The sequence below is a fragment of the Pelophylax lessonae genome (genome assembly GCF_965119305.1).
Source record: "Pelophylax lessonae genome assembly, chromosome: 4".
Taxonomy (NCBI): domain Eukaryota; kingdom Metazoa; phylum Chordata; class Amphibia; order Anura; family Ranidae; genus Pelophylax; species Pelophylax lessonae.
The window spans coordinates 110,410,121-110,431,775 of NC_138771.1; the positions used below are offsets into that span (position 1 = coordinate 110,410,121).

General features: G+C 38.8%; 1 protein-coding gene across 1 annotated transcript in view; it reads left to right on the forward strand.

Annotated features, from left to right (window-relative positions):
* ENTREP2 (endosomal transmembrane epsin interactor 2) overlaps window positions 1-21,655 on the forward strand; it is a 1,128,669-nt gene that overhangs the window by 1,025,549 nt on the left and 81,465 nt on the right. Inside the window, exons 8-9 of the mRNA XM_082254059.1 lie at window positions 7,144-7,219; window positions 10,918-11,496. Coding sequence (XP_082110185.1) covers window positions 7,144-7,219; window positions 10,918-11,496 — 655 coding nt within the window. The remainder of the gene's footprint in view (window positions 1-7,143; window positions 7,220-10,917; window positions 11,497-21,655) is intronic.

The window sequence follows — 21,655 nt, forward strand, 5'->3', positions numbered from 1 at the left end:
GGGGCTCCCAGATCCCTGCCCCCCCCCATGTGAATGGATTTCAGGTACATTATACCCCCCCCCATTTACCAAAAAAAGTGTCAAAACGTAAGAAGCACAGGAAACAGTTTTTAACAAGTCCTTTATTAAAAAAAAAAAAAATAGTGCCCTCAATGTAAATCCATCCCAAATAATAGAAAAAATAAAAAACACTCCGCCTCCTGGGATGCCTCCTGCCATCTGCCTCCTCTCCACTTTGACAGTTCTTATAAAGAGAAGGGCTGGGGCCACCTGGCTACGTCACCAGGTGGCACCACCTGACGTCACGCAACATCACACAACGTCAGAAGGAGGCAGGGTCACCTGATGGCCCCGCCCCTTGCCCATATAAGAGAGGAGGAAGACGGTGGGTGGGAGGCATCCCAAGAGGCCTAAATGTGTTTTTTCTTTCTCTTTTTCTGTATTTTTCGGTTCAGGCGGACGTCATGAATAACAATGGATTAACATTGAGGTACACTATTTTTTTGTTTTTTTTTTTTATAAAGGAATTGTCAAAAACTGTTTCCTGTGGTTATTACTTTTTGACACTTTTTTGGTGAATGGGTAGGGGTACAAGAGCCACAGCCCAGGGTTATCGGGAAGAGACACTCAAAAGAACCCTTTCTATGTTAAAGGCAGACAGCCTGGTAAGGTTCAGGAGTGGGGGCGCTCGCTCATGCCCCCCTTTTCCTGGCCTACCAAGCTGCTCCATGTCATTTAAAAAAAAATGAAAAAAAGTGAAGTTCCCCCTTACAATCTGTACCAGACTCAAAGGGCCTGGTATGGATTTTGGTGGGGAGGGGGGGCCCATGCTGCTTTTTTTTTTTCTTTCAAATTATGGCATGGAGTTTCCCTTAAAATCTATACAAGACCCAAAGGCCTGGTATGGATTTTGGAGGGGACCCCACACTGTTTTTTTTTTTTTCTCAATTTTGTCATCAAGGGATTTCTCTTAAAATCCATACCAGACCCAAATGGTCTCTCCAAGCTATTTTTACACCAATATTTTTTCATTTACTTTTTTTTTTTTTTTTTTACAATTATTTTTTTAAATTTAGTGGATAGGCCTAACAACCTATTGACTGTGCGCTCAGCGGGTGAACATCTTGGTAAGTGCCCAGAAAGTTCAGGTGTTAGGCGAGCACCTGAATGGGCGATGTTCAGGCCAAACTTATGCTCAGCCCAAATCGTTCGCCAATCTCTAGTGTGCCTAAACAATGTAACCCCTCACAGTTACTTTTGCTGGGCACAGAAATTAGCCCTGCTGTTAAAAATTAAAAAAAAAATTAAAATTACATTCACCTTTCAAACAGGTGCAGAAAAATTGGGCCTTGGTTGTTGGTAGTACATGAACACTGTAACCCCTCACAGTTACTCCTGCTGGACACAGGAACAGGCCCTGCTGTTAAAAATTAAAAAAAAAATGAAATTTCGGTCACCTGTCAAACAGGTGTAGAAAAACTTGACCTTGGGTGTTGGTGGTGCCTGAACACTGTAATCCCCATTTTTGGGGGGGGTTTTTATAACTTTTTATTATAGGGTATAGGATGGGAATATGGTGTTTGCGTGCAATAATTTTGTTCTTGGTGCACTATAAACCCTTTTATTATAATTTCATTTTTGTTTTGTTTTTTTAATAAAGAAAATAAGGGTGCAGCAACTGTGGATATTTTTTTTGTTTGTTTACCAATGCTGCAAACAAAAAACAAAATACAATAAATGTAAAAGAAAAATTAAAGCACAAAAAAACAGACAAAAGACACAGTAAGAATCTGAGAAAAAAAAATCAGCCAGACGGTCCAATCCCCAGAAAAACACTGCATGGCAGGGAGCAACAGCAACAAGACTTTACCTGGCAGGACTGCAGAGAGAGAGGGAGATAAGTCCTTTCCTCTGCAGACTTCCAAGACTGTTTACACCATTGCTTGGCGCCTGGCAGATACCATCCTGTGCTGCCCATCTCCCTCCTCCCTGTGACATCATCCACAGGGTGCGCTGTGGATGTGGTGCGCTGCATATACAACACAGGAAAAAAACCCAAGGGAGAGGCAATGACAACATTGCAAAGCTTTTAAAATACCACACCCGCAAAAAATCAATGCATAATTTGCCCGCAGCCCGGCACAAAGGGCACCCAGTTTTTAGAAAGATTTACTTCCATCTTTCTGGGTCTTCCAACTGCATGAGAGGCTGGACATGGAGGGGTAGGTTCGGCAGGGGGGATATACTTGCAGAAAACAAAGTACTTACCAACTGAAATCAATAGGTGGCCTGGAGCATGACCAAAAAAGAAGACTTCAGTTTGGGGGGGGGGGGTAGGGCTGTCTTCTATTTAGCTAGGAAGAGGTTGTCCTGTGGGCTCCAGAGGAGGTGTAAACCCATTGTCTGCTGAGGTGAGGTGGGCCAGGAAAATATGTATGTAAAAAGTAAGGAGATATCCTCTCTTAGGCCCTTTCGCATGGGTGCCAGGCTTGACCTGCCAGTCTTAATGGACAGTTGAACAGTTTCAGGAGGAGATACTGCTGCCTTATAAATGCCTGTTTTTTTTTCTTATTGAAATATTGCCAAAACCATGTGTTAAATGTTTGGCACATGGTTTTGGCATAGTCCTATGGCCTTAATGGGCTTGGTCAGCAAGCCGTACCTCCTGCCGAATGCAATATGTCAAGTAACGTTTTTGGCAATGCAAAACATAATGGCCACAGCAATATGAACAGACCTTTATGTTTATTCATAGGCTGGTGGTCAAGGAGCAAGAAAAGATGTGGATCAATCGCCTGTTTTTACCATCACTTTCCCGCCACAGAGGCAACAATAAAACGCAGGCAGATCCTCATTGCTCTTTGCATTATCTCATTAAATAAGTTAGTATATACATATAAATATATGTATATAGCGTATATTACTGCTCCCGGTGGGGAAAGAACATTTATAATGATGTTTTTCTGTGCTTGACAATACTTTGGCAGTAGCATTATCTAAAAATAGAACTCTGATAATGTGTTGTAGATTAGGAAATGCCACAAAATGAACATGATTAATGCACATTTAAAAGCTGCTGTTTTAAAGCTGCATAATGTGCAGAAAATTCAGGAAAAGACAGGTAAGAACTATGGAGGACAGAGACTGTCACTGTGGGAAATGTCACTGTAACAATGTGTACACATCTGCTGTAAATAAGTGACGTAAATGGTATTTTCAGACAATTAGAAGAGGAAACAAGTAATGAGATAAATACACTACTGGGGACTACAATTATTTATGCTTTTATTATGTTTTTTTCTTTCAGTTCAATTAAACAAATCTGAACTATGTCTAACATCAGCAAATAACATATTAAAACTGATCTTTAGGAGGGGAAAAAACAACAGTTTTACGACATTTGCTATGTACAATTAAATTACCTCTAATGATGGATGTCCTCTTTGAGGATGGTGCTGCATTTGATAAAACTATTAGTTTCATGTATTCCAAACTAGTGATCGATCATGTCATGACATCACTTCCGGGTTTTTGCATGGAGACCCGATCAGAGCCGAATGCGACTTTGATCGGGTCTTTGGCGGCCATGCAGGCTGGTTTCCCGGGCCTCCTGGTGGGATGGGAGACCCAGGCGAGCCGCAGAAGGTGGCGGGAGGGGGGGCGTCCCCTCCAGCTTCTTGTAATGACAGTCGAGCCGCTTCTCAGCCGCATTGGTTGTCATTACAAGACAGCCGACTGTCGGCTATAGACACCGGTACCGGGGTGATGCCTCTAGCTGCAGGCATCACTCCGGTACAGCACTTTCCCAAAATATCGACAATATCGATAACCTTGGTGGCCAATTCCGATATATCGGGGAAAGTGCAGATCGGCCCTCAATATATCGGTTTTGCCGATAATCGGTCGATACCTATTCCAAACACTACTGTAAGCACTGAACTTGCAGTTCTAAAACTGACAGGTCTCTAGTACAGTGAAGGATGGAGGTTCTGTCATTCTCCACCTTTCTCTCCCCTCGTCAATTCATAAAATGCCTTGTATTCTCTTCACAGGATGCAAGGTCTTTTATGAATAGACAAGGGGAGAGAAAGTGTGGCTGAATGTCATGACCCCCCTTTGTCTGGATATTAGAACATTTTCTGTAAAAGAAATAAAAAAAAAGGCCTCTGAGGAAGTTATACTTGGTGCATATGTCAGGACATGTGGCCTGTGTCCATTTAGTTCTCATACAGAGCTAATCGTGGATTAGGCATTACTTGTTGCATGGAGCATAAGGATGCCGGTACCACACATAATCTGATCACAGACAGGTAAGGTTGTTTCTTTTTGAATGCTACAGAAAATATATCATTTACTTCCTCGTACAATTTAATCCTAATTGAAGATATAATTTAAAGTTTAACCCTATGCCAGAGAATTGCCATATTACACAGCATATTGCTTTATTTACTACCGGTGCAATTTATCGTATATGCCCTGCCTTTGCCAGGGGATGTTAACTGGAGAGCCCCACTGTATTTTTCTCTGCTTGTACTTGCATTTTTTATTCCCCAGCTATTAACACCTTTGATTGTGGTAGCAGTATTACGCTTGGATATGGGTGGACACTGTAAAACCAGCCCATCCTTGATAATAAGAAGTGTAAAATTGGAGGCTTGAGCAATTGTGATTTCTGCTGGTATTGTGCATACCACATAATACGTTACTCCTGAGGAAGTCCAAGTGAAGACACACATTGAGGCAGATGTGACTTCAGACTCTGAGTTAAAGCCCAGCAGGGACAGTTGTATTATTCACTGAAATACATAGGCATTATCATATATGGACTTGTGAGTTGTGACAACTTATTGCACTATTGTATGTTTTTTTTTTATATTGGAAATTCTTTCCTTTTTTTTTTTTTAACTAGAGTGAATTTATTATGTACAGTATATCACAAATGTTTATTTGGAAGAAATGTAATTTTGCACTGATATAGTATCAAAATTTAGTAGCACTGGATTCTGATATTTTTTACCCATGGACTTGTTTGGGCATCCAAATAGTAATTTTCATATACTACCTTTGGCAGTCTCCATCCTGACTAGTTTGAAGGTTTATAACTTTCATATGCTGTTCTGTGTCGATTAATGTAGAAGCTTTACTCCAACATTCCACACAAAAAATTGCACATTGCGTTCACCTACAGTATATCAAGTCTGTGTTGGATTACAAATGCTTGTCACAAACTTGCCAACCACAGCCAGAGGGAGCCCACCTTGACCATGGCATCGCATACAGTGGTCAAAGGGGAGTGAAAACTGGTGAGACATACACGATTTCCAGGAATGGGTTACTGCTCAACATACAGGATTTCCAGAGATAGATAAACAGTATTCACAGCAGAACTTCCAGGGACAAGGTACTGCTCAGTGTGCAGGATTACTAGGGACCTAGGGACAGGCTAGGGACAGGCTAGGGACATCATTGATATAGATAATGTACCTATCTGAGTAATAAAACAAAAAAAATATTTTTTTGTAATATTTTTTAACCACTTCTGGACCGGAAAATTTTCCCACTTAATGACCAGGCCATTTTTTGCGATTCGGCACTGCGTTATTTTAACTGACAATTGCGTAGTCGTGCAGTGCTGTACCCAAAATGTATGTTCTTTTTTCCCCACAAATAGAGCTTTCTTTTGGTGGTATTTGATCACCTCTGTGATTTTTTTTTTTTTTTGAGCTATAAACAAAAAAAGAGCGACAGTTCTGAAAAAATATATATTTATATTTTTCACTTTCTGCTATTAACATTAACATTGTCAATTAAAAAAAGGAAAAAAATCTAATTGTTTCATAATTTTCGGACAATTTGTATTCCGCTACATATTTTTGATAAAAAAAATCCCAATAAACGTATTTTGATTGGTTTGCACAAAAGTTATCACGTCTACAAACTAGGGGAAAGATTTATGTAATTTTTATTTATTTATTTTACTAGTAATGGCAGCGATCAGTGATTTTTAGCAGGACTGAGACATTGTGGCGGACAGATCAGGCCCCTAACTGACATTTTTTACACTTTTGGGGGGAACCAGTGCTAAAAATATGCACTGTTACTGTACTGTAATAATGACACTGGCTGAGAAGGGTTTAAGCCAGGAGCGATCAAAGGGTTAAATGTGAGCCTAGGGGGTGTTTTCTAACTGTTAGGGAGATGGGCTTATGGAATCAACTTAGAGACCTAATTACGGGGAACACAGGAGCTCTGTATTGATTCCTGAGAAAACAACAACAGACTGTTTACAACAGCAGACTGCCGTTCTCTCTCCACAGGGAGCAATCACGGGTGCCCAGGGGCAATCGCAGCCCCCGGCCCAATGAATCAGCTTCCCCGGTGGTGAATGGGGGCATGAGCGCCCCCAGGATCGCTCCCTCGAACTGCCGTACAGGTACGGCAATTCGCGGGAACCTGTCGACCTACCGCCGTATATCGGCTGGTCAGCAAGTGGTTAATATAAAAATAACAGAAAGCAACATAAAACGAGTGCGATATTTGACACTGTTTTTTATAAATTAATTCATCAATATTTGGCTCGATAGATGTAGTAGCAATTCTCACTGAATTATTAAGGTGCTCTTTAGATTATTTGGTTCAAAGTTGCACTTCGTGTGCTTCATCCTTGAAAATAGTTTCTGACAAATATAGGTGCAGCTGGAAACTGATAACATGAATAAGACATGAATATGAATAGTGGGAGATTTTTCTTTGGGAAGAACACTTATAAAAGTCAAGCAAAGAAACACTGTCAATTTTGTCTTTGGTCACATGGGTTCACTAAGTGTATACACATTTTTACATAACATAAAAGAAAAAAAAACAATCAACATTTGTAAGAAAATATGTCGCCTCACAGGTCGCCCTAGTGTGAACCGGGACTTAAGCCACATGTGGGCCAAGGACTGTAGGTTGAATACCCCTGGTGTAAACCTTTTTGAAAATAAAGAAATAGGGATCTAAAAGAAAAAAGTAATGAGCAGAAGCAAAAAAAAAAAAAATCAAACTAAATATTGAGATTAAAATTATTATTTTTTTTTTAACCTAAGTATGTTACACAAATAAACTATGCATAATGTACAAAATTGTGTTATATGTTTCCAGGGGCCCAGTATAGACCAACAGGTAACAGAATCCAGTCTTGGTGACAGAAATACTACAGCTGGCTTCAGCACCCAAGGTTTGTGTCATTCTGCTGGTAAATTTTCTTTTAGTTCAACCAAATTTTCAATTTTGTACAGTATATTTTTAGGTATTAATGTATGCTAATGTATGTTTATGACTATTTATGATACATTTTTTCGTATTACTAAAGGCCCGTACACACGATACGAAAATCGGAAGGAAAATTTCATCCGACGAATGATCTGCCGATTTTAGGATTGTTAGTATAGTGCTTTCGACAGCCGATTACAGATTTTGGGATGACAAAAACTGGATGTGCAGGCTATAAAATTGTTATCGTACGTGAACACAACGTCCGATTTTCGTTTAATTAGTACAGTTTTTGTCCAAAAAAAATCGTAAGAGCAAGACTAGGCATGCTCAGAAATGAAAGAACACATACAAAACAATTCAACACATCACATCACTTCTGAAGTTGAATTCTGTTGTACGGGAATTTTCATATGAAAGTAACCTCTTCACTTTCCACATGAGACTAGCATGCAACAAAAAACGGACGACAGATCATTCGATAATCTGATCGTGTGTACCAGGCTTAAGTTCAAAGCTATTCACATTTTAAGAAATTTGGTCTACTACACAATTCTGTGCTAAAGTAAATGACACAAAATGTTCAAAACACATTTTACATATACCGTGTTGTGCGTTATTTGTTAGAGAAGAAAGAATTCAACACTTGTCCTTGGAAATGTACAAATTTTAACACAATGGCATTGTTATAAAATTAATTTTGTAGTAGAAAAAAATTCTTTCATCATTGTAAAATCTTTTATCAACCATTTTTTTTTGGGGGGGGGGGGGAGACATCTGACAGGGAGACAAGAGGGAAATGAGGTAGAGTTGGGATAAAGCTAAAACTGCATAAAACACATAAAACAGAAGTTTTTTTTTGTATGAATAACAGCCCTGGTTAGTCTCCTATTTTAACAAAAAGGAAAACTATTTGCTCAGAAATTAGTTGAATAGTTCTGAAAGGCCCCAAATTCCCCTTTGCAATGCTACGCTGCCTTAGGTCTCTTTCACACTATTGTAATTTTTTTTGTTTTTATACAAATTGAGAAAATAACATTCTGAATTGGAATTTTCCATGATGCAGATTAAAAACAAATACAGAAATACAGAATACACAAATACAGAATATTCTATATTTTAAAAATAAACCGAGCTGTAATGCATACATGTAGTAGTAAATAGGGTCTCTGCATGATTGCTAGAATATTATACTATAGCCCTTTTTATTAATAGATAAGTAAGGTATGACAATACCAATTACAGTACAAGGGCAATTGACTTTTGCAGAAATTTTCATGCTGGTATTGCAACACAAGGCTTGCTCGTAGAATCTAGAAAATCTTCTTTCCTCGTGATATGTACAAAACAGAGCATGAACTGGTAAAATGCAAGAGAATTCTTCAGAAGTTTAGTCCTATGACAAATTTTCTGAGTATGACCACTTTTAAACCTATTACAAAATAAGGCACTCCATTTATGGGACACCTTGTTTTTTAATCATGAAAAAAATAAAAAATATAATAAAAATCAATGCATCAACAGAAGATTGTTTTTGTTTGACTATCTTTGCCAGTTTTGAACAGCCCAACCTGGGTTGAACCCTATCTTTCACTTGCTTGCTTTTTACCAATCCCTTTACACCCCTAAATAACTTTTCAAAACAAATTTTCTTAGCTTGAAAAATAGTGACATTGAAAATAATCTTTTACTTGTAGTCTGTAGATACTGAGATTTGCTATGCCATTATATCTAACAAGTATAATTTACAAATTTGGGACTGTCTACTGTGATGATATGATCCTTCCCAGTATTTCAATAACAACCATGACATCTTTTCTTAGCTTTCCATTTTTTTGCAACATCTTTATACAGTAAGTATCCCATGAAATATTGCACATTCTGTGCAGGATGTTGTCAGGGATGCCTGTAAAAAGCAGTGAGTGAAGGGAATGAGAACTCCATGAAAGAGAATATTGTGGCCATGGTTGCAATTAGGAGAATAAAGCATTTAACCTATTAAATATATGCTATGTATATAGCTATGGTACTACTAGCAATATCAATTCCTTGATTTTTATATATGTTTATGGGACTTTTGTACAATTTCGTAAACAAAAGCTATTTTTGACTTTTTTGGTATATAGTTTTTCTCTTAATTGCTATATGGCAACCGAAAAATCCCATTTTGTAGTTTAATTTGATAGACTAAGGATAGTTATAAATATAATAGAAAGTGGTGAATTTTATTTGAAGTATTGTAATATATGAACCTCCTACTGTGCAATATCACAGAGGAGGATTTTTCAGCAAGCTTGCAGGTGGATCCAATCTTTTTATTCTCTACAATAACAATTTAATACCATAGCACAATTTTTGTACTACAGTGACCATCATGCAAGTATAACAGCAGGTCCAAATCCTCCAATGACTTGATTATAGATTGAAAAAAATATACCCTTCTGTGACCACCCATGGGGGCAACAGTGGTCCAATTTTCATGGGTTTTCCCTGATGTCATCTGTTTTCTGCTGATGGGGTACAGTAAATGATCAGATGGGCTACAATCTGCCCTGAGGGTGGTCAGATCTTGTGTACAAACATGACCACCATTCAAAGTCTTTGGGGATCTGTTTTCTTCATGCTACATTCATTAAATCAAAAATGTGTGTATTGGTCAACCTTTCAACTTTGCTAAATATAAGTAGTTAAGAGGACAAGGGGAAAAAAAAGGGGGAAGGGAAGGGGATGTTGAAAAAAGGGAAAAGAAAGGGAGATGGGACTTTAAATGAAACTCGTGCAATTGAGTCTCCATCCCTGATTATATTGAAAAATGGGAACACTTAGTGTTCAAAAAATGTGTGACTTTACATGAAGTGTGGCCAGTATACACATAATGATAATAATATCACATATACATCTGCTGGTAAGCATATAGAAGCATAAGGTTGACAGGTACGTTTCTCTGGGAAATCTACATTCTCATTGACAACCAATACCCCATTGTAAGTTATACAATTTTCATTTTTTCAAATGCTCCCCCTTTGGATGCATTATTGTTCTCATTATATATATATATATATATATATATATATATATATATATATAATTTTTTTAGAAACTAGAAATGTGCCTGCTCCTGATGAAGTGAAATACTTTTCAGGAAACGCGTTGAGCCATGGAGGCCATTTATATTCTCCTGCCTTATTCAACATGCATCCTATTACTCATATTTATTTGTACTCTACGCCCTCTGGTTTATTTTGCTATTATTCCTCATAATTTTTTATGATCTTATCATGTTATCCATATGTACTTCATTTATGTCCCCTTTTACCTGTCTTGTGTTTACTGTACCTCATGTTAACTGCTTTGGTTATGTTAATAAACACATCACGTCAACCCTATGCTTCTATATGCTTACCAGCAGATGTATATGTGATATTATTATCATTATGTGTATACTGGCCACACTTCATGTAAAGTCCCACATATTTTGAACACTAAGTGTTCCCATTTTTCATTTACCAAATATAAGTTGGGACATCACTACTTTTCTGATATTGCCATGACATCAATATTTCTCCAACCATTACCTTGTTTTTCATAGATACACAATGTAAAATAATCTCTAAAGTGTAATATAAGTTGGCTAATGTTCCTTTATCTGTTTGTCTGTTACAGTGTCTGTGGATAGCACATCCATTCTGGTATCCGAAGTGGCTGATATGCCAGCCCATAGCTGCTCCTCAGAAGACCTCTGTTCTCTGGAGGTCCAGGGCTCTTTACGTTCTGCAGACTTTTCTCCATACAGTACCATACGCACAGCTGCTACAGGAAGTAGCTGTGCTAGCTTAGAACATAGTCTCCGCTGTGGCCTTCACCTCACCAATTCACCGTGTTCACCTGATGATGATGGAAGCAGAGCCTCCACAGACAGATCTCAGAGGCAGGATTGTGACAGTTATACACAGTCCAGATCCTTGGACTCTTCCCCTGAAAATTTTAACACACAAGAAAGAGAATCTCAGCTTTCTGCAAAAGAAAAGAAAGTGTCACACATACCTATAAAGATGTGTTGCGGTGTATTTAGCCAACCACCCGGTCAATCCCTGCCATCACCTGGAACCTTATCTGTAAATCCAACACCTCACTCAGGACGCCTGGAAAAAGCTATCCAGCAACATCATGCCAGGAAATACCGAATTGCCAATATAGTCCGGTCTACCAGTGACCCGATTTCCTGTACATCCAACACAGAAGGTAAATTATGTCATGTGATAGCTGAGCATTAGGCAACTCTCCAAACATTTAGTATTGAATTAATCGATAAGCTATTATGCAAGCTTCTCTTTAAAGCCGACCTTGTAATAAAATGCAACGTCAATTTATTATGTCTAGAATCCCCCCCCCCCCCCCCCCACCCCCTCATAATGATCTCCTTCTCTTAGTATGAAAATAGTTCTTGTAAGGAAATGGTTAGATTCTATACTTATCTCATCCCAGGCAATACTGACATCACCCTCCTTCCAAAGAATTCTGAGCATTCCAAGTCTTGTGAGAAGATGTTCTTGCAATGGACTTCTCACAAAATTTGGCCCTAGACATCTTCCTAAAAGGAAGCTGACATCAGTAATTCAGAAGATAGGGGTTACGGTAAGTATAGATCTAACATTTTTATTTACAGATACCTTTTGCACATACTAAGAATTAGTGTTTTTTACAGAAGGGGGGATCCCAGACATTAAAAGCAGACCATACATTGTACAATAGATTATATTATATTTGAAATTGTATTCAGAAAATGCAGATGTTAATAATAGAGCATCATAACCTTCATAACCGTCATAAACTTGCTTTATACTGTACAATTCAGGTAACAGTAATTCAGATTTGAAGCTAAAATCTTAGCATATAAGTAAAGCACAAATTCTATCACAGAGCTAAATAAATTTGTGCCGTACATATATGCTAACAGTTTATTGTTGATTATTACACTGATGTTGACTTGGTATCAGCCTTTTGCAGTCACTATACAGGAGAACTCTGACTAAGGAAAAAGAAGCAGCACAAGGAAGCAGTTAGTTATACAATTGTGTTCACATGTTAACAACAAACACGGAGATGATCTGTTTGCTGCTTATCCTTTTACTGTTCAATCACAGGTTGGAAGAGGGACAAGACCTGTAAATGTAACCTTTCTTCTAAAGAGATAAAAATGATCTCCTGCCCTGGCAGACAGGACTGTGCTGTGTTAGGGGACTTTGTAAATCTCAGGGCTGGATGGTAGAAATACAGATACATTGTCAGGTGTATTTTCATCTGTGCATTCCGCTGTTTGCCTGGAGTTCAGCTTTAGGGACCAAGCACACTGGTTTAAAAAAAATGCTGCTACTAGAGGAGTTTAGCATTTTGCCAGTAAAATCAACTAATCTTATCCTATGTAAAAAGAAAGCCGTGCAAAATTGAGGTGTAGAAACAAATCAAACTAAGATGGAAAACTTATATGAACCAATTAAGGTGAATAAGTGCTTGTATAAACCAATAACGTGTCTATAATGAATAATCCAAAACAGTAACACAAATCGTGTAAATTTTATAAATAAATAAATAAATGAATAAAAGTCCAAAAGAACAGCAAATCCAAATAGGGGTGCTGTGTGCAGGAAAGGAGTCCACCACCAATTCACTGTGACTTCATCCACGCCATAGATTATAGCATGCAGCACATGGCGTGGATGAAGTCACAGTAAATTGGTGGTGGACTCCTTTCCTGCACACAGCACCCCTATTTGGATTTGCTGCTCTTTTGGACTTTTATTCATTTATTTATAAAATTTACACAATTTGTGTTAATGTTTTGGATTATTCATTATAGACACGTTATTGGCTTATACAAGCACTTATTCACCTTAATTGGTTTATATAAGTTTTCCATCTTAGTTTGATTTGTTTCTACACCTCAATTTAGCGCTGCTTTCTTTTTACATTTATTTTTATAGTGTTTCCCACTACAGCTGCAGCTTTATTACAATTTTGTGCTTAGCGTGGTTATTTTTTATATTATAATCTTATCCAATGTGTCAATGTACATTAGGTCATTTTAGCTCAGCATTTAAAGACAGAATAAAAAATCCTTCTGTTTGGCATTTTTTAAAGCGGTTTTCTGGCAGAAAAAATGCTAAAAGCTGCTAAACACTCCTAAACGCTAGAACAAGAAACTTTCAAAATTTGCATTTTTTTTCCTGCCAAGAGCACTGGCATTTTTTTAAGCCAGGGTGCATGGACTCTTAAAGTGTCATTAAAAAATCATTAAAAAAAAGGAAACTCTTATGTGTAGGTGCCCTATGGTTAGATATAAAATCTTTATTCTGTAAAAAAAAAAAAACAATCTACCCTACAAAGCGCTCCTGGATTGCTGTGAAATAACAATCCTTTTTGCAATAATTGTCAATATTTGGCTTATTACATAAGCATGAATTAGCTGCTGCTATAATCAACTCATGTTCTAAGAGATAACATACAATTAAATAACAATTAATAACAATTAAATAACAATTAAATAATCACTAACATAAGCAGCGCTCTATCATATGTATAACATACAGATAAAAATAACCTTAATATAAGTGAACTTTCTCTGCATCAGGAATGAGCTGGGGCGTGTTTGAGCTCATACGTGACCTATCCCGCCAGGAAGCCGACACTGCACTCCGCTAATCACAGGCAATGAGACATTTCCTAATCCGCAGCTGCACAGATCAGGAAATATCTCACTACCTGTGATTAGTGGAGTGCAGTGTTGACTCCCTGGTGGGATCGGGCACGTACGAACTCGAACACGCCCGAGCTCATCTCTACTCTGCATGCATATATAGTGATTTGGTTGTATTTAAACCTATCAAGACATACAAATTGCCCTTCAAATAAAAAATTATTGAAAGTCCACCACATGTGAGAAGTCCAAAAAATAAGTAAAAGGGATATCCGTGGAGTCGGGATCAACCGTGATCCACACCAGAAGAAAACAACTCACCGCAAATGAGTCCCGCTCCCTCTGAATTCAACACTTAATGCTAGTCATTATAAGAAAACCATCAACATAAGACATCTCTACACAATCTTTCCTCAGATCGGTCCTCAGTTTAAGGGATATGACAGCTCAGGCAGTACAGAATGGTTTGACCATTAAATGGTCAAAAGTGCTTTATATAAGCTGTACATCCACTTCAAATCATGGCTCCAACAATTGTGCTGGTGCTACAGTGAGTAATCTGTAGGGGGCAGGTGTTTATACAGGTCTATATCAGGACCTGTATCAACACCTGCCCCCTACAGATCACTCAGTGTAGTGCAAGCACAATTTGTGGAGCCATGATTTGAAGTGGATGTACAGCTTATATAAAGCACTTTTGACCATTTAGTGGTCAAACCATTCTGTACTGCATGAGCTGTCATATCCCTTAAACTGAGGACAGGTGTGAGGAGAGATCATGGAGAGACACCTAATGTTGATGCATTTCTTATAATGACTAGCGGTGAGTGTTGAATTCAAAGGGAGTGGGACTCACTTGCGGTGACTTGTTTTCTTCTGGTGCGGATCACGGTTGATCCCTTCTCCATGAATATCACTCTCACCTATTTTTTGGACTCACATGTGGTGGACTTTCAATAATTGTTTATTTGAAGGACAATTTGTATGTGTTAATATGGTAAAATACAACTGAATAATGATATATGCATGCAGAGAAATGTTACTTATATTAAGGTTATTTTTATCTGTATGTTATACATATGATAGAGCGCTGCTTATGATAGTGGTTATTTGATAAAACCTTTATTTATAAAGAAGTGAAGTGTACAGCCTGCAGTCACCAATAGTGTTGTGGCAATGATCTGTGAGCTCACAGAGCCTCTACACTGTTGTCACTACACTACTCATGCTCCCTCCTTCAATGTAAGTCGGCTTACTGTAAAGGAAATTCCCTGGATTACTGCGGCCTGTGATAGGGGTGGGGATAATCTGGAGTGGGTCACATGTCCTGTGATGTTGCTTTCGTTTATTCAGGCCCATTCCCCAGGCTGTACAAAGTGGATTGGAACTGTCAGTCAAGGATCTGATCTGTGCAAAGGCGTTGGTAGGTAGATCAGATCCTTGCTTTGCACAGACTCAGAAGAAAGACCTGAAAAAACTGAGACAATATCACAGGGCACTTGAATCCCTCCAGTTTAGCCCTGCCCCCAGCCCAGGCCATGCTGCAGGAGAAAAGGGAAAATAAGTCACCTGTTCTCCACTATAGATAACCTCTAAAGATATTTAGTACAACAATTCTAACGTATTTTGCATGTAAATCAGTGGCTGCCAATTTGGCCTACCATTTAGAAGTGGGAGCACTATTAGGGTTTAGAAACACTTTAATTTTTTAATTTCCAGTTAAAGTTTCCAACAATAATTTTCTTTACTCTAAAATGTGAGGTTATCATTGCCTTTTTGAATACGCTCATATAGGACTAGTACCAACCCTATTCATCAGCCCACTGAAGCATTATGTGCACTTGCTTTGTACACTCAGTTCCCTTGGAGCTGGCTTCAGTCTTCAAATCTAACTATAACTAGCAATTCAATTTTGACATTTAAGTGTAATACATCTTTACATAACAGCAGCCATGGGGAAAAGACCAGGCTTTGAAAGAGCGTCATTGCTTTTAAAGGGCATGCATGCATGTGATGATACCTTTAGAGAAAAAATGGTCAAGCTAAGTGCATATATTCATTGCCAATTAAATTACCATTTTATCTGCCATCCCCATTCAATCTGTAAAAAAATATTTACATTGTTTAAAAGAGAAGGTATCAGCATACCTAATTCACTACCAATTTCCAAAGATAAGAGATGTATTCTTCATTTTAGCAATGTGGGTAAAGCCATGCAAATAATTCCTTTATGCTTCTGGTTCAATAGAACATCCAGAACTGTTGGTTTATGGTACAGATACCGCCTAATATGACAAAAAACAGCTGTATGGAGTTTGGAATAAATGGCATCATATTATTAGGCTACATCTGTGCTATAAATGACCAGCTCTTGATGTACAGTTAGCCAAAGAGCATAAAGGAATTATTTGTACTGCTCCACCCACTTTCCTAAAATTTGTGTTGGACTGCTTGATTTCCCGATTTGTGATTGAAGAGAGGCACGTGGAAAACCTTTTTTTAAGAAAGCCTTACTGTGGTTCACACTGGTGCAATAGGGGCCTTTTAGGTCCCTTTTGGCCTACTTCATCATAACCTGTCTTTTTTCATTGCTCCAGTAAAAAAAAAAAAAACAATTGAGTACTGTCCATGATACTTTTTTTATTTGCACTAACATCCACATTTTCAGGGCAAGCTTTCAGGTTGTACCCCCTTCTTTAAGGTCCAAGCAGTACTAATACACAACGTTTTAGCAGAATGGTAATTAAGACATTCTCTGAGGGAAAAAATACAAGCAAACATACACAGCAATCTTATGGGCAGAACTCATCTGTTTTTGTTGCAAGTACACTAATACGGGCACAATTATCATTGATCCAGTTAGATATTTATAGTATTAAATCTATAGACAATAAAATGATTTCAGCAGACTTGCCAAAAGGCTTGGGGTTCTGAAAAGCCAGGCCACTAAAATATAATTTTTTTGTTAAACCATAGGGATGAGATTGGGTTTGATCCAAACCCAGAAGACAGCTGGCAAGTCAATGTTATTGACCTAATATGGCTATGTGGCCATATTAGGTCATTTAGCTTCAGGGTGGCAACTCATTCCAACCCAAGCTCATCCCTATTACAGAGTCACTTTCTTGCTTTAAATACATGTCTCCACGGATTCTCCAGCAATATTTCCAAGCTATTTTGGGTGATTTCACTAATTTATTCTGCAACAAAAAAAAATAATTTAAAAATCCAGTATAGAGAGTGGGTCCTATTCCTAATGGCCATGGTAGGTGTGAAAATCAGGGATCACACATGGCATAAGAAACCATAAGGCGTTATTTTTTGATTTTAAAGGAAAGAAGAAAATGATGCAACAGGACTGAAATTAAAAAATTGCTTGAAATAAGGGACTACAAAAAAACTAGACCAAATGGAACTACCTGAAACCGTAATAGAAAAATTAGACCACTATTAGTAGATAAAACAGGAAAATCTATAGCCAAAAAATGTAAAGAATAACTGATTTTAAATACCTTCCCCCTGTCCTGCAACCCACCAAGTCTCATATACTTACTTGTACTGAATCTTCTGAAAGTTCTTTAAGGTGAGCAACACAGCCTCATTACCAAAGGTCTCTTTGTTCTCTCACCAGTTGCTGGTAGATGTCCATTTATTAACAGTTAAGGTATTGCTTAAACCTGCTAAATGAAGCCTTTGGATGCTTGCAGCAGAAAATCTGAAAAAATAACTTATTGGATGCCATTGATTGCTTTATATTCTCAATTACTAATTGAAAAAAAAACAAAAAATGACTGTTTGTATCTCAAATTGGTATCCTATTATGTTTTTAAATTTCCTTTGCTGTGTTGCCCTCATACCATGCTGTATACATTGCTTCATTATAACTATGCCTGGCACAAGAATTAGAAACCCTGAGCTACGTATAAAAAAAATGTTCCCTCTAAAAATATATCATGGACCTCAACTCTTTTGTTAAACTCTAGCACTGGCATTTGATTCAGCTGTTTATGCTAATAGAAACCTTATTGAGTTCTGGTAGTTTTGTAGTACAACTGGTAGATTAATTAGGGAAAATTTTGGAAGCTTGAACAGAAGTGGAAATTAAAGCACTTTAGCCCACCAGAAAATTACCAGACAAGTAATATGGTTTGTGTCCCCAACTGGGAAAATGAGGCTGAACTTTAACACACTTACAGAATGATCCAACTAGTTTAACGATTTGTATTTCCAGCTGTGATTTCACAGTGTGAGTCTATATGACTTTTAGAAAGTCTTGTCTGCTAATAGGCTCTTGTTGACTTGTGTTTAGTAAATTGCTACCTAAGTAGATCCAGTCTGAATCATTTCAAAGGCCTTTACTAAACTCTGCAAAATATCAGGTGTCTTAATGTAGCTTGCTACCATTTACAAAAAAGGGGAAAATTGTTCTGTTTTATTAATCTCCTTACTGAACACTGGCAGGAGCAGCTGTTCAAATGTATGATAACAGTATCAGGCTTCCATACACGTTGTAAAATAGCTTTAAAGCAGGCCTAAGAACATAGTTAGATAATCTTTTGTTGACTGCAATTATGTTTTATTATTAACCTACTACATACTTTGCTGCTGATAATGTTTGTATTCACTGGGCTTGATTCACATTTTTTTCTTTTTGGATCATATTGCTCCATTAATATCATATCATTCATGATTCACATGGAAATATTTTGTGTATGTATGCAAAAATGTATGTAAGCAATATTGCATACTAAGATACCATGTATTTTAAGTAAATATTGGCTTAACCACTTGCCTACTAGGCCTATTTTTGACATTTGGTGTTTACAAGCTAAAAGCAGTTGTTTTTGCTAGAAAACTACTTAGAACCCCCAAACATTATATATTTTTTTTAGCAGAGACCCTAGAGAATAAAATGGAGATTATTGCAATATTTTTTTAAAAAGAATTGTCTTGGGAGCTGCCCGTGGTGGTGATAAACTGCACAAATGTAGTACTAGTAAACTAAACTTAACTTAATCTACAACTCAATAAACTACATTTGAAAAAGACAGTAGGAGGTTAGTGTACTAAGTACTCTTGTCTGTGGAACTTTTCTGGAACTTGAACTGGAGCATTGTAGTACCATTAGCTTTGTGCATGCATTTTGCAGTCCTTGTTTGTTTTAGATATATTTTCTAAAGTTTTAAGCCTCGGTTAGTTTTTGAGTGTGGTCATGTACATAAACAGACAGCACAGGTTAATCTGTCTTTATCTCCCAAGCTTTTGACAGAGAATTCAGGAGGATCCCTGCTGGGATATGGTTTAAGGGTATAAGGAACTTTGGGGATGTAACTCACTGGGGCTCCCATTTACACCACGGAGGTTCCATTTTATTTTATGTATTATAGCTAATATTGAATTTCACCTAAAAATATAAGCATGGAATGCCAAGGAGGCACCTCAGACAGAGTGACCAGCCTCCACCATGCCTCCTTTCCTATACAAATCTGTTGCAAGTACCGACATGTGTCACAGGGAGGCATGGAAGAGTTCTAAAGAGCATCAATAAATTCTTTATGAATTCAAGGGATTGTTTCTTATAGATAACTGAGTCATTGTTGTTCATATAAGAGATGAATACATTTTTCGGCTCTACACTAGGGTGGGGCTTGTAGAAGAAATGGAACTAGATGGCAGCACTCCAATGCAAACACCTTAATTCAAAATGATAAAATGAGGAATCATACAGCAAACGGTGGTAAAACAACATGGTACAGATAACGCGTTTCGCACCTCAACTGGTGTCTAAGTCATAGCTGAAATATCAGACATTCATACAGATATATATATATACAGACAAATGAAAAACACTTGAAACCATTAATCTGACTAGACACACCTGCGCATGTCAGACTAAGGAATCATTAAATCAACAGGTGATTGACTCCAGAGGGCAGTCCCCTGGTAGCCAAAACAGCTAAATCATGTGAGCTGTACTACTAGAGTACACATTAAATATTGTTGTAAGAACATTGACACATTAGGATACCTTAAAAAAGTTCAACAAAAACATTATGTTTCAAACCCACACTAGAGTTGAGCGGACACCTGGATGTCCGTGTTCGACGGGTTCGGCCGAACTTTAAAAAAAGTCCGGGTCCGTGTCCCGGACTTTTGCCGAACTTTTCCCGGACACCAAACCCCATTGAAGTCAATGGGGACCCGAACTTTCAGGCACTAAAATGGCTCTAAAACACCAAAGGAAAGGGCTAGAGTGCTGCAAATGGCAGCAAAACGTAATTAAGAGCATGGCAAGTGCTCTGCAAACAAATGTGGATAGGGAAATAACTTAAAACAACAAAAAAAAAACAGAAAAATAAAACAATGTTCTTCATCTCTGAAGGACGAGGCCCATATGGAGTAGGAGGGAGGTTGAGGTGGTGGTGGATGTGGCGGTGTCATAGGCGTGCGCACATGGTGTGCCGGGTCTGCCTGGGCACACCCTAATCACCTAGGGCACATAGCATTATCACTCTGTTTGCCAGTGAGGAGATGGGAAAGATCTCCCTCGGACCTGCTCTGCTCTATTTCTCTTTGCCAGCAGGGAGAGTAATGTATCGGGGCCATGTACATGTAGGCAAACACATGCATGTGTATTGAAACTTTGGGGTGCACACCCTAATGCAATAGGCTGCGCACACCTATGGGCGGTGTAGGTGGAAGCGGCGGTGGAGGAGGACCAGGGCCGGATTAAGAGCATCATGGGCTTGGTGCTGAGGATTTTGAAGGGCCTTAAGGGCCGTGCCTTGGCATGCACCCAGAGGAGGAAGGGTGCAGCCATGCATGCCTAATTCAACATGGAATGCTGTCTCTGAAGCCCATAAACACATCCATGCATTGGCAACTGTCCCTCCTTGTCCGGCCTTCGCGCTGTGTGGGGAGGTTCTGAGGGTGCTGCCTGGGGAAGCGAGCATAGAAGCCAGACTTCTGTGTTTACAAGTGACAGAAGAGCGGTAACAGTGAATATGGCCAACCCGGGGCCTATATAAAAGGTAGGGGCCTGGAGCTGCAGCCTCATAGCCCCTACGTTAATCTGGCCCTGAGGAGGACGAGGTAGCCAACACTGCTTCTTTTCACAAATTTTAAATGAGGGTACACCCCAAAAGAGTGAGAAAGAGCAAAAATGGAACAATGGGTGGGTAAGGTCGGTATCCATTGCTATTCTGCACAAGGTACGGAAAAGTCCCGTGGGATCCATGCCTGGTTCATTTTAATGAACGTGAGCTTGTCCACATTGTCTCTGGACAGGCGGCTGCGCTTGTTATAACGCCCCCAGCCGTGCTAAATACCCGTTCAGATAATACACTGGCTGCAGGGCACGCCAGCACCTCCAAGGCATAAAGGGCAAGCTCAGGCCATGTGCCCAATTTGGAGACAAAGAAGTTGAAGGGGGCAGACCCGTCATTCACTACATGTAGGCGTGTGCACACATACTGCTCCACCATGTTGGTAAAATGCTGCCTCCTGCTAAGACGTTCCATCTGAGCTGCTGGTGCTGCTGTTTGTTGTGGGGTGCTGACAAAGCTTTTCCACATTTCGGCCATGCTAACCCTGCCTTCTGAGGTGCTGGCGGTGCCCTGGTTGCGTTGGCGACCTCCTCCTCCTCCTCCTCCTCTGCCTTGTGCTTCCACTGTGGCCCCGCTGTCAGATGGGAATGCCAGCAGCATC